The sequence below is a fragment of the Heloderma suspectum genome, chromosome 3, assembly GCF_057233095.1.
Source record: "Heloderma suspectum isolate Gila_16-S chromosome 3, 16-S_ref, whole genome shotgun sequence".
In the NCBI taxonomy this organism is placed as follows: Eukaryota; Metazoa; Chordata; class Lepidosauria; order Squamata; family Helodermatidae; genus Heloderma; species Heloderma suspectum.
In genome coordinates, this window is record NC_139460.1 from 266,861,955 (window position 1) to 266,876,311 (window position 14,357).

At 42.1% G+C, this 14,357-nt stretch overlaps 1 protein-coding gene across 4 annotated transcripts in view; it reads left to right on the forward strand.

The window, feature by feature from the left end:
• The window catches only part of VPS8 (VPS8 subunit of CORVET complex), a 119,376-nt gene extending 106,435 nt beyond the window's left edge, over window positions 1-12,941 (forward strand). For 3 of the 4 annotated variants that reach the window (XR_014789555.1, XM_084846860.1, XM_084846858.1), the window contains 2 exons: window positions 10,062-10,142; window positions 11,246-12,941. Coding sequence is in view for 2 of the 4 variants with exons in the window: in XM_084846860.1 (XP_084702986.1) it covers window positions 10,062-10,142; window positions 11,246-11,395 (231 nt within the window). In the remaining 2 variants the exon portion in view is untranslated. The remainder of the gene's footprint in view (window positions 1-10,061; window positions 10,143-11,245) is intronic. The other variant, XR_014789554.1, reaches the window with a different exon arrangement.
• The last annotated feature ends 1,416 nt before the right edge of the window (window positions 12,942-14,357 follow it).

Below are 14,357 nucleotides of genomic sequence, written 5' to 3' on the forward strand. Positions count from 1 at the left end.
GCTAGTTCTGACAATCAACAGATGAGGTAGTACGCCTGTGTATGGACTGTACCATTCACATTGCAGGTGGGTGCTCACATGTTTGAGCCCTTCCATACAAAAAAGTTCTGTGCTAGGCTGGGCTAGAATCCTTCTCTCAAAACCCTTGAAAACTAGGCTGTTGTCCCCGAGGAAAATTCAGATAATAAAGTTCCTGCAGACATGGTTTATTTCAAATAGCAGAATTTGTTTATTAATTGTATTTCCATAAAATTGTTAGTGTACAATATATTCCATAGTTTAATTCCATATAATTCCACATGCCCTGGTCTCCTCTCATTTAGACTACTGTAATGTGCTCGATGTAGAGTTACCCTTGAAGATGGTTCGGAAGCTGCAGTTGATACAGAACACGGCAGCTCGCCTGATTAAAGGCAGCCACTGGCAAGATCACATCATTCCAGTGCTGAAGGAGCTGCACTGGCTACCAGTTGTTTTCCGGGCCAAATTCAACGTGTTGGTTTTGACCTTTAAAACTCTGTATGGTTCTGGCCCAGCCTGTCTTAAGGAGCGCCTCCAGCAACACCAGACAGGCCGCTTAACAAGATCAGCCTCGGATGGCCTTCTCTCTGTCCCATCAGCCAGGACAGCTAGGCTGATGGGGACAAGGGAGAGGGCCTTTTCTGTGGTGGCCCCCACTCTGTGAAACTCCCTCCCTAGGGAACTCTGCCATGCCCCCTCTTTAATGAGCTTCTGCCGTGCATTAAAAATGTGGTTGTTCGGGCAGGCATTTGGGGTGGGTTAGAGTATTTTAGAAAAGGGTTTTATTGTAGAATTTTACTGTTTTAAACTGTTTTATTATATGCTTTGTACATCGCCCAGAGTGGCTGGGTGACCAGCCAAATGGGCGATTAATAAATTTAATAAATACATACATACAAACATACATAGTTATTAACTGAACGTCAAGCCAAGGCTACCAGAGTTATCTAGTTCTGTGAGAGCAGAATCTTGCTTCAGAGAGCTTTGCTACAGTATACATACCTCTTTGCCCTTTGAAACACTCCTCCCATTCTGCCCCCACCCCAAAAGGAGATATATGTAGTAGTACATAGAGAAATATACCTTTTTAAAGAATAAAACTTTTTGTTACTGGATACTTCGGTGGCAGCAGTGGCCAGGAGTGCCATTTACCATCCTTGACTGGTGAGCTAGCTGCAGTCCCTCCTCTCTGATAAGGACTTGGCTAGTGTCATCCAAGCACTGGTAGCCTCATTTGTGCTTTACACTGGGCTGCTCATGAAGATGGTTCAGAACTTCAGAATGTGGTGACCCACCTATTGTCTGCTGTAAAGGAGAGAGCACATTGCTCCAGGGTTAATCTGTCTGTGCTGGCTCCTAATTCAAGGTGCTCATTCTTGCCTCCAGATCTTTTAATACCAGCATACCTGTGAGAGTCTCTCTTCACATATGTGCCTCTCCACAGCATGAAAGCATCATATGCCCCTGTAGAACATTCCTTCTTCTAGTGTAATGAGATCTGCGAGGGCGTGCAGCAGCTGGGCTTTTTCTGTGGTGGTGCTATTTCTTTGGAACTCCCCTCCAAGGGTGCTCTGGCATGTGCTACCATCCCCTCCCTGTATGCCTTTTGCAGGCAACTGAAAAGGTTTGCTGCCTCAAGCTTTTGCTGGCCACTCCTTTTTTTGGTTGTCTTTGAGCTAGTAACTGGGCCTTGTGGTTTTTCTGTTGTGTTGGGTGGCTTTTACTGTTTCCGTATTTTACTGTTTCAAATTGTAAATGTAGACTCTGCTTTTTAAAATCTATTGATTATTACTAATTAAGTGCCTGATTCAGTCTGGAAAAGCAACTTGTTCTGAATATAATAAAATAAAAAGCATGCCAGAGAATGGCAGTGCATTGCCATGGGAAAACACACAGGATTCCTCAGGATCCCTGATGTGTGTGTGTGTGTAAGGGTTATATACATACACATATGGAAAAGTGCTCATTCTGTGATCCCTTTACAGAGGAGAGGAACTGTACTTCATCACTAGTGGTGCTACAGGCATTATCCAATCAGCCACCAGACACAATTGTTCAAACAACAATGGGGATGTTGGCTGGAGTACAGTGAGCATACCCATGTCTAAGTTACTGTAAACAGAGATGGATCCTTCCCATATTGCAGTTTTTGTCATAGGGTTTCTGTTTACATGTGTGTGTGAGAGCGAGCACACTGTCTGCTGAAAAATTGGAACATAGAAAATGCCTCTCAAATACACTGCTTCTAATAAAATGCCTCCCAAAATTGCATTTGCATTTTTGTGGTTACATCACAGTGCTGACTCATGTTCAATTTGCAAACTGCTTAATGATAATTCAGAAGCTGTAAGTAATCCAGCTGCTAAGGCAAAGGAGTAGAAAATCCTGATTTTAGAGTATAAATGTTATATGCTTGAATTGGATAAGAGGGGGCTAATATATAATGCAGCCCAGGGATGATTACAACAGGAGTCAAAGTTTGTAGCTATTGTAGAGAATGTCTGATACTCTGAAGATTTCATGACCCTAGGATTTGGTGGTACTCTGTTCCACATCTCAAACAGAAAACAGTTAGATTTGCATGGAATTAAGTGCTCAATTAAATTATTCTTCTAGTGACTTTTTATTGCTTTACTCAACTTGCATTGAAGTACAACTAATTCAAGTACTCACAGCTGCACTAAAGTAGAATTCTAATAGTCAAAGAAGCTTTTTAAGATGAGCTATTTGTTCACAACGTGCATTTTCAACTGTCTGCTGCATAATTCTAATGCAGTTTAGCCCTTTAGAAACCAACTGAATGAGAACAAGGTGGATGCTTCAAGGTTGTTCAGCAGTGTAAAATAAATACTATTCAACCTAGTGGGTCCCTGCACATACACATACAATTTATAACCCAGAGTAGTTTGGGTTCAATATCTGGAGCTAATTTAAGCGTTCTCTCTCTCTCTCTCTCTCTCTCTCTCTCTCTCTCTCTCTCTCTCACACACACACACACACACACACACCTGCTAAATTTTCTACCTTCAGCCCTTAGAAACTTTCATCAGATGCATTTCTATACAGCTTTTATTTTGGACTACCTATAAAGTTTTGAGTTTGGATGCATTTGTTTTCTTTAGAATGCTTTAAGCAAAAATGGATTGGTGCTGGAAAATACCACCAAGCATCTGAAGTATATTTCTTAGTACCATTTCTCCTCTTGTGAAACGAACTGGCAGCTTGAATTTTGAAGCAGCGTTGAGATTTATATGTGAACTGACACCAACCTAATACACACAGTTCTTTATCTCTCTCTCTTCTGTGAGCATCCTTCTCAATAACTACATTGAAAAAGAAAGGGTGGGTCAGGGAAATTGGTGGTTTAAAAATATAGCATGTGGGATAGAAACAAACACTGAATATAAGAAGTCTAAGGTGCAATCCTATGCATGTTTAGACAGAAAATGTCCTACAATTCCCAGCAGGCGTTGTAGGCTTTTTTCTGTCTAAACATGCATAGGATTGCACCCTCAGTGTATTTCTAAGGTTTGCATTCTATCTCAGACTTGAACGTTCCTTAAGCAGTTTCCTCTAGATTGTTTGGCTGGAGTGGAATGTCATTTTTTGTATTCTTTAAAATGACAGAAACTGGACCTTGTGCCAAGTACAAGTATACTAGCCTTAACCACCCTTCCTCTCCAGCTCAGGCCAGGAGGAGCAAAGAACAAAGATGGAAGCAGCCCAAGATTGTAGCAGGTTGCGCCTGGCAAGAGCTGCACACAGTTAGGAACAGCCAGAAGGAAAATGACAGATGGCAGCACAGACCATTTGGGCCCAAGGCAGCTTAGCCAGCAGCTAGACTGCAGCGGTAGCACAAACCTTTGCTGGGGATGCAAGAGTCAACACGCACACATGCGCACGCGAACCCACCCACCCACCCAATGGATGACTGTCATTCCATTCCTTCTTTCCAAGAGATTGATGTTCACCCAGCCTTCATGGGCTGATTGTACATGCTAATAGTGAGGCAGTTTCCACAAATAATTTCCTTAGAGTGATTGAAGGCCACAAGTTGGTGGCTTGATTAATGTAGTGGTCTGATTTTCTCTATTTCTGGTGGTTTTCTCAGGCATCTTGTGCTCTATGTGCATGTTAAACTTTTATTTCAAACTAGTTATTGTGTCTGATCCTATTACCTGAAACAGTTTCTAGAAGGTAGCCATATTAGTCTGTTGCAGCAAAAACCACAAAGGCCTTGTCGTAACCACTTCCCCTAGTCCATTAAAGCTTATGCCATGATAAATGTGTTAGTCTTTTAGGTGCCACAAGCCTCTTACTTAGCCTTTCCCAACCTGATGCCCTCTAGAAGTGTTGGACTACAACTCCCAGCATCCCCAGACAGCTTGGCTTGCTGGGGGAAACTGGGAGTTCCCCCTAGCTGTATTGGACCACATCTGGAGGACGCTAGCTCTTAGTGGTTTCTACTAACTGGAAGTAACTGCAGCTTTTCAAAAGTGCATGTACTACTGAGACAGAACAGCTTAAATTTGTGAGAAATATGCCAAGTTATGAGTGTGTTTCTGCTGTCTTTGGATGCTAATTTAAGTAAGATATTTGTGGCCTTTATGCAAAAGTGCCTTTCTTGTAAAAGAGCCCTAGGAGAGTTTGCCAGATTAAGCTGAAGTATAATTTTGTCAGCGCAGTGACGGATGTTGCCCTGAGTATAAATTTCAGGCCCTTCATCAGTCACAGTTTCTGCCATTTATCTGCAGTTTAGTTGAATAACATGGTGTTTTGCAGTTCTACCATTGATCTTTGAGGAATTGACATGGCTCCAGGGTAAAACAAAGTATTTGTTTGCCTTTGCAGTCCAGGCTTGAAGCAGATCAGTATGTGTGTATATATAGATATCAGATTATTGGGACAGGTAGTGTCAACAAATGTCCATCTTCTGCAGATGGCAAAATAAAGAAGTAGAGTTCACTTGAATATAAAATGTTTTGATATTAGCTTGGTAGTATTGGTTTGCATATGGCTCAAATGTGAGTGTTGGTTCTCTACTCACCTACACTGATGTAGTTGCTGCTTCATATGTGGCCAATGATCTAAACAGAAGTCACCTCTCTGCAGAAACTGCATGAAGATGGTAATGTCTGATGGTCAAACATATGCAGTTTTCACTTAACATACTTATGTTATGTATAGTCAATCATGACTTCCCATAATATGATCAGAGACAAATGTGTACATGTTCAAGTACCAGATGTAATCTATATGTAGGTTTCTTGTGAATCGATGTAGGAAATCAGGACTGTGCAAAGCCTCCCTTAATGATATATTATGATGACTGTGTTTTAAAAAACACAATCCTGTATACACTTACCTGGGACTAAGATCCATTGAACTCGGTGGGACGTATTTCCAAGTAAAATGTATAGGACTGAATTGTTTATCTCATAAAAAGGAAACAGGCATCGGAAGGGAACAACCACTATTCCAGGCTTTGTTCTCTGATATGTATAGTTCAACACAACAACAGGTAGCTGTGCTGTGCAAATATCTCTTCCTGACACACTATGAAGCAGAACTTGAACTCATTGCTTCTCAGGGTTGCCATTACTGGGCCATTGTAGGGTTATTTGAGGGTTGTTTAACCCTCCAACAAGCCATGCTACCTGGGTTTGGATGACATGATAAGCTGTGGCCGGGCGGTGATTATGCAAATCGTGCTCGGCACGCACCACAGCTCACAGCAAGCCACCATAGCTTATTTAAGCTTGTTTTGATCATACAAACTGGCCCAACGAGATGCAAAGCCTGCTTGTAAGGATTAAACAGTGTAAATAATACTGTATTTAGTTGTGAATTTTCACGGCAGTGGTCAGATTTGCACCATTGTTCAAGAAATATATGAAAAAAGTTTCAATGGGAAATATGATTTAAATCAGTGATTTAAATCAACCTTTTTTCAAGCTAATTTTAAATCATGACTTAAATCACCTCGATTTAAATCATTCCACCCTGAAGAATGTATGCCTCTGTTGGATTATTTGAATAAGTGATAGTTTCTAGAAGCATCAATCAATTTCAGAATGGATGTTTCAGTGACAACATGCAACATCAGTCATATTTGTAAATTTCAAAAAGGTATTTTTAGTGTGGCTTTGGAAAAAGATTTTGAAGTCACTTCTACAAAGAACATTTTCATGTTATGCAGTGCAACTGGGTATTCAGAGGTTCTGAGCAATATCTGGATTACCCATTATTAGTTGCTTGGCTAGTTCCTGGTGTTTGAAACAAAAACTGGTTTCTAATCCATGTCTGCAGGTTTGGGCATTTATACTTGGTGTAATGACACAGATGTCAGATTTGCTAAGAGATTCCCTACAGCATTGAATAAAAAGCTTCCCTTTAGTTTAAAAACAGGAAAATGCCCCGCAGCTCTTGTTTCCATGACAACAGGAAAATTGTCCGCAATATATCAGCTCATCAGTCCCAAGAACAATCTGATTGATAGTTTCATATAAGTAAGAAACTGCAAAGGGGAGGCACTTACGTTACATTTTCTTGTCCAGATAAGAACAAATTACCATCTTTTACCTTGTATTTCCTCTGAAAAGAGGACACAATGTCGCTTAGCTACAGTAGCTTTGAAGCCAGTGTGTTTGTTTCTGTGATTATGAAAACTTACTTGCATACTGAGTTTTAATGTGTAGGATGCATGCTCACTCACTCTCCAGTTTAAAAAAAATGTGGGAAATGGATTAGGAGAACTATGAGAATTTGAAGAGAAAAAGGGGGGTGGGAGAAAATATATATAGAAGTATAACATTTAAGTCCTACACTTTTTTCATTGGAATTTTCATTAGTCAGCATTATAACATTGATAATATCTGGGGATGTAGGTATTCATTGGTATTCTTCTTCCTAAATAATTCCTGTATAATAAGTTGGTTCCAGAAAAGCACAATTGGAACTCTGCCTGAGCAAGAGGACTTTCCTGGTCTCACAAACGTGTGTGCACGCGCACGCACATACGCGTGCACACATATAGGCATATATGATAGGCATATGGTCAAGGAACACTTAATTACTTTGAATGAGTTCAAATCTCCAGGGCCAGATGAACTGCATCCTAGAGTAATAAAGGAACTGGCAGAAGAACTCTCAGAACCACTGTCTATTCTCTTTGAGAAATCATGGAGGATGGGGGAAGTGCCAGATGACTGGAGGAGGGCTAATGTTGTCCCTATCTTCAAAAAGGGTAAAAAGGAGGAACCTGGGAACTACAGACCAGTCAGTCTGACATCAATCCCTGGGAAAATTCTGGAGCAGATGATAAAGCAATCCATCTGGAAGCATGTTGAAAACAATGCCGTGATTACTCAAAGCCAACATGGATTTGTCAAAAACAAGTCCTGCCAGACAAATCTGATCTCATTTTTTGATCAAGTAACCTCCCTTGTAGACCATGGGAATGCTGTAGACATCATATACCTCGATTTCAGCAAAGCTTTCGACAAAGTGCCCCGTGATATCCCGATGAGCAAATTAGCTCAAAGTGGGCTAGATGAAACAACGATCCAATGGATCCACAGTTGGCTACAAAATCGGACTCAAAGAGTGCTTATCAATGGGATCTTCTCAAACTGGGGAGAGGTAACGAGTGGGGTACCGCAGGGCTCAGTCCTGGGCCCAGTGCTCATCAACAGTTTTATTAATGACTTAGAGGAGGAGGTGCAGGGAATGCTGATCAAATTTGCAGATGACACAAAATTGGGAGGGATAGCTAATACTTTGGAAGACAGAAACAAAATTTAAAGTGATCTGGATAGACTGGAGCGCTGGGCAGAAAACAACAGAATGACATTTAATAGGGATCAATGCCAAGTTCCGCACCTAGGAAAAAGAAACCAAATGCACAGTTACAAGATGGGGGATGCGTGGCTCAACAACACTACAGGCGAGAAGGATCTTGCAATTGTTGTCGATCACGAGCTGAATATGAGCCAACAATGTGATGTGGCTGCAAAAAAGGCAAATGCACTTTTGGGCTGCATTAATAGAGCATAGTTTCCAAATCCCAGGAAGTACTAGTTCCCCTCTACCCAGCACTGGTTAGGCCTCATCTGGAGTACTGTGTCCAGTTCTGGGCACCACACTTTAAGAAGGATGCAGACAAACTGGAGAGGGTTCAGAGGAGGGCAACAAAGATGATCAGGGGACTGGAAACAAAGCCCTATGAAGAGAGACTGAAAGAACCGGGCATGTTTAGCCTTGAGAAGAGAGGACTGAGGGGAGATATGATAGCACTCTTCAAGTACTTGAAAGGTTGTCACAGAGAAGGAGGCCGGGATCTCTTCTTGATCATCCCAGAGTACAGGACACGGAATAATGGGCTCAAGTTACAGGAAGCCAGATTCCGGCTGAACATCAGGAAAAACTTCCTGACTGTTAGAGAATTACAACAATGGAACCAATGACCTAGGGAGGTGGTGGGCTCTCCCACACTGGAGGCATTCAAGACGAGGCTGGACAGCCATCTGTCAGGGATGCTCTGACTTGGATTCCTGCATTGAGCAGGGGATTGGACTCAATGACCTTGTAGGCCCCTTCCAGCCCTACTATTCTATGATTCTATGACACACACTCACTGCAATCTTTTCCGCCTCCTAAAAGCTGCTCCTGAGACTTAAGGGGTCCTCTGAAATGGTGTGGAATGAGGTATGGGGAGCTGCAGTATAACAGAGGAAATTGGCAGAGTTCAAGGAGGGGCTTCCTTGTGTGAACGAAGGAGCCTTTCTGCTTGAATAAGGCACCTCTGGATCCAAGGCAATTGATTTCTTCCAATCATCTGGAAATTACAGTGTGGCTTTTTCATCTTATTTCTTTGCCTTTATAACTGTGCACAGTTTTCACATTAAGGCTGTAATCCTATGCACACTAAGTAAGCCCCAGAGTATAGTGGGATTTACTTCTGAGTGAGCACGCATTGGATTGTGCTACAACTGTAACACTACATAAGATATTTTCCTCCAAGAGTGTTTGATATGTAAGATTAAGCAGTTCCTTGAACCTCGATGAGTTCTTGGAGCAGGATCATCTTCCTTCAAGGATGTTAAACAATATAATACTTCGAGTTTCAACATGGGTAATTGTGTTCAAGGGGTTGAGTTAAATTTTACCTCAGCTAAAGATTCAGTGATTGGTCCTGAATAAGTCACATTCCCTCATCCTCTGGCCTCGGCCCCTAACATGGGAATAATAATGACTTTGCTGATGAATGCTATGAATATATAAAATACAGGAAGTGTATAACACTATATATTGGGAGCTCTAACTGTTGTTCTTTTGAAAATGGGTCACACACAGTTACACAACATGAGTGAACAGCAAGCTTCTGGATTCATGGAGCTGAGTGGCACACAAGCCATTTCTTCACATCTAAGATCCAGACATTGTATAATTCCAGCTCTTGATAAGACAGTCAGTTTCTTAGCTAGCTGCCAGAATGGTTGACCACCTATATGTGAGGTTGTGCATGGTCTTATTCCAGCAACATGCAATTACACACATACAGGTGACCAGTCACACTGGTCACTAGCCAGGAAACACACACAGCTAAGAACAGCAAGTTGAGAGTCTTCCAGAACAATATATTTGTGTCTCACATGTATACTAGGCAAGCACTTCTATACCTGCCCTTGTCTGTTTCAGAGCATGAAGTAGAAAATGTTTAATGTAAATAAAATAAAACAAGAATCAAGTGGAATATAATTATGTTTGCAAAAATAAAATGATGATTCCCATTGTAACTGTGTGATTTTTCTAGCCGTAGTTTAATTGGATAGTTTTTGTTTTCACCATAAAGACAAAGGGGGACTTCAGCAGGTGTCTGCCTTGAATTAACTATTTTCATCCAGGATTAACATCAAAAACATATTTCTTCTGACCTTATGGAATTTGACTACCTCTCAGGTCTGATAAAACGCTAGTGTGTAGAAGCCCTGGTTGATGTGCATGATTTGTGTTGGTGACGTTGTAATGTTGTTTCTTAGACCAGCTCAGAGTCCCTGTTGGATCCCCAGCAAGCTCAAGCATTTGACCAGCTCTGTCGTCTGTACCGAGGAACATCCAGGGTAATCTTGTGTCTTGCTCTTAATAGAGTAAAACTTGGAACCAGCTTTGATGTGTGTTCTCATATCAGTGGTATCTGAAGTGTCACAACAGTGATAGTTGTCATGGTATTGGCCTTGGGTAGGGAAGAAAGGGGCTTCCTTTCAGGAGTAGAGTCAATTCACACCTGTTAGAAATATGTATATATGTTTTGATACTTTAAAAAGGTGTGTCTCTGTTTTCAAGACCATGATCCCCAGTTGCCCCAAGTATACCCTACTCACATAGTGTTAAAAGAGGGGCAGAATCATAGAAACACCTTCATTCCCTTCAACTATACCTTTCTTCCTGGCTTTGAAAAGGTGTTTTCCCCTACTTACATAGCCCAACTGCAGCACTTACTGTGATGTCAGTTTTGCCTCTGTAGATGAGGTTTATTTATTTATTTATTTATTTAGTGCATTTTTATGCCACCCAATAGCCAAAGCTCGCTGGGTAGTTCACAACAAGGGTACACTCGTTTTGGTTTGTGACTGGTACGGTTCTTCTAAAGATTAATGGGGAGAGCAATCCTATGGGGATTGATGGTCGCCTCCGAACTCGAGGCTGACTACCTATCCAGTGCAGGGTGGGAGAAGCAGTGAGGACTGGATTTCCTCTGCGCTCCTGCTGCCCTGCTTTCGCACCTAGACAGCCGATTTCGGGTGTCTAGCCGTGAGACCTTGGAGCGTAGGGTGGGGATGCTGGACCACACATAGGAAGTGTTGTACCAGCACTTCCGAACTCCCCAGCCCACCCCCAGGAGTGCCCTGTTTCCCCCACTCCGCGCTGCTCTTACAAGCGTGGAGCACAGGGCCGATCCGTGCTGCCTACAAGGTGGTGTGGGAGGGGGAGGAGGATGGTTCTCCAGGAACCAACCTCGGAGCATGGACTCTGAGGTCAGTTCCTGGGAACTGACTAATCCTATGGCCATCTAGCTGCTGGCTAGCAACCATAGGATTGCACTCTAAATTCATTGTTTGCCTCTTTCAGAAGATTAATCCTTGTACTGCCCACATTGCTTAAGTTTTCTGCATGACATACATTAACCATAGTGTCCCAAGCCATGTTTTTCTTTTATTTGTAGTTGGCTCTTCTGACTGAACTCTCTCGAGATCGTGGTAGTGAAAAACATGGGCTTCTCCGTGTCTCCCAGGGTGATCCTGCTCTGAATAGTGTCTTTCAAAATGAGACTTTCCAACTTCACCTCACTCCTCCTCCTCTTCTGGAAGACTAACCTTCATTTGCTTGGGCAGCAGGAAAGCATTGTGAAAAGTACTTGATGGTACTATATACCCTGATGGTGGAACCAGCTCCAAGGACCACTTTATATGAAGTAGACAGAATATTGCAACAATGCAGAATCGTCTACTATTTTTCCCCTTGTGGTTCGCTTAACAAGACAGAAGGAACATAGAAAACTATCTCTGGGCCTTGTTTCCAATGGGCTTTGCTGAAAGCTATAAACTACTGTGTCAAACCTATGCTGTTCCTCGCTGGAGCTGAGCACAACAGTACTTGGGTCAACTGTACTAAGCCCCAGGGACAGAGTGTCTGCAGCCAGAGCTCATTTAAATAATTGGAGTTTGTTCCTTTAGAGAAAGGAACCAAGGGAATACAGCAAATGTCACTCATCCAAAGTTGACATTCCTCAGGCTTCCTTAAATTATCTCATTTAAATTTAGAGCAAACATTGGGACTCTACAGTCAGTATAACAGGTTGCTGAATACAGAGCAACCCAAATGAGACAGAACTGCCAAGGACACCCCATTTTCCAGAACTCCTGTGAAATTGCTTTCTCTCATCCTCTGATTTCAGCAGTCCTCATATATGTCTATATCTTAGTCCTGCTGACAGTGTCTCAAAAAGGTTTACTGTGGCAAATGCCACAATCCTGGAAAATGTCCCTTATTCATATCATAAGCGAGAAATTCTGCAAACAAAGCACATTGCGATGTACCATTCAGCCAACTTGACAGTGGCAAATATTTGGTGCCAGCCTGTGTGTGTGTTCAGAGGCCTGTACTAGCTGTGTGCCAGCATTTCTACAGAGCTCTCACTGTCTCTAGTGTATCAAAAGAAAACAGCACATTCATCATTTATGAAGGTTGCTGCTGCTGAGTCGCTGAGCTGCACGGAAAGGACATCCTCTTTCTTCGTATCCCACCCCCACCCTAGCCCATTTATCTATAATGAACTCAACACTGAATTCGAGGAAAGGATGAAGATGGTTGTCAGTGTCCTTTTCTCTCACTCTTTCTCCTTTCTGTGTAGAGCATCAGCAGCCCACTACAGGAATGAGCTTTTGATGTGATTGAAGGTGAACATCTCCTGCATCTACACAGTAAAGCGCAAGCTTCCCAGGAGTATCCTGTTTAATGCTTCTCCAAAAGCTGACTATTGGCAGTTTTCCTTTGCCTGTTCAAGGGATTTCCTGTTTTCATGATAACTGCCAGAGTTCGAGCAAGTGTACATTAAAAGGTACATGAAGGCCAGCAGGTTTTTTTCCACATGCTGTGCTACAGTAAGAGTGGAGAACCTATGGTCCTCCAGATGATATTGGATTACAGCTCCCATCATCTATCACCATTGGTCATGCTGGCTGGTGCTGGTGGGAGTTGAAGTCCAACAACACCTGGAGGGCCACAGGTTCCTCCCTTCTGTGTTATAGTGTGCTGTCAAATGTTGATGACAATGTAATGCATTCCTTCATTTAATGTTCCACTTCAGTGTTTGTTACAGGAAAGCTTTTACCTGATTAAAAATACAGACCTTTCCATGAGTGCCCTAGACAGATCTCATGTTGTCTGCTGTTCGCCATTGCCCCTCTTCCCCCATGCTCTACAATCAGAATATCAAAAGTTACAGACCATTCTGAACGTGCATAATACCTACCCTCCTGATAAATCATATGAACTGAGCAGAAAAGGAGGTGGGGCAATGACAGTGACTGAGGCAAGCGTGTAGTTGGCCTCCAGCATCACAAGGAGCCAGGCTCAGCTTTTGCTAAATGAGACTGGTGCACAGTCTTATGGCTGCAATGGCTCATGATTTTATTAACATGATGTAACAAAGCAGCGGGTTAAGAGAACTTCAGCAGTGTTTATTTGTTAACTAATGAAAGATTATCAATCAAAATCCCCATCTAGCGCTTTTAGAACACTTGGAGTCTTTTTGTACTGTAACCTTTTGTTTACTGTTTGAGTCACAGGGACAATGGTCATGTGAACAGTTGATATAAGGATACATATTTGGATCTACTTTATTAGGCTACCTCCTTGAAAGGTTGCATTGAACCCACACACCCCAACCATGCTGTCAGAATTACGTGAACAAGTCATCCATTCACACTGATGTGGAAACAGTTAAGTATGCACTGATGGAGGTCATGCACACATGCCTGCAGATTACTCATAAGCTAGAGGTATACATTTAGGGGTTTATCAAATGGTGTCGCTCTGCCCGCAGAAGTGAAACTGCTGGTGGAATGGATTTTCCCTTCCCACTGAAGCCCCCTATGAGCCCCTGCCAAATCTGCTTCAGAAGGTTGGGGGACCCTTCGGAGCAGATTTGGGCAGGGGGCTGCAGGGAGGAGGAGGAGACTGTTGCTTCCACTCATGCAACAATTGGATCCAACTCTAAGCATGCACAAAATGATGAAAGTGATATGCATACAGCATTTCTTGATGTGTGATTATTATGGAATGGGGCTTTACCTATTTCTTGTTCAGTCCTCCTTACTTTAGTTTCACCTACTTAAATAGATGTTCAATATCTTCTTTGATTGCAACTTCAATGGAAAAGTGGTCACAATCATGCTATGAATATATCATTCTTCCTGCTCCCAAATAAAAGTTTAAATATTATAAACACCTCTGCCACCCCCATGTCATTAACATTATGAACTGATAACTCTTAGGTTTGTCCACACTAAATATAATCAAGCAAGATCACTTACACTCAGGTGACCACAGATTTATAATAAAGGAATTTCAACTTCTAGTAAAGAAGCTGTCACAGTGTCAATCAAAAGCTGCTACCATACTAGTAAGAGAGGTGTCTGCGATGGATAATTTAAATAAAAATACCAATGTCATAATGTCTTCATACAAATCTATGGTGCAACAACATTTGGAATACTGTGTACAGTTCTGGGTGCTGCATCTCAAAAAGCATGCTATAGAGCTGGAAAAAGGAA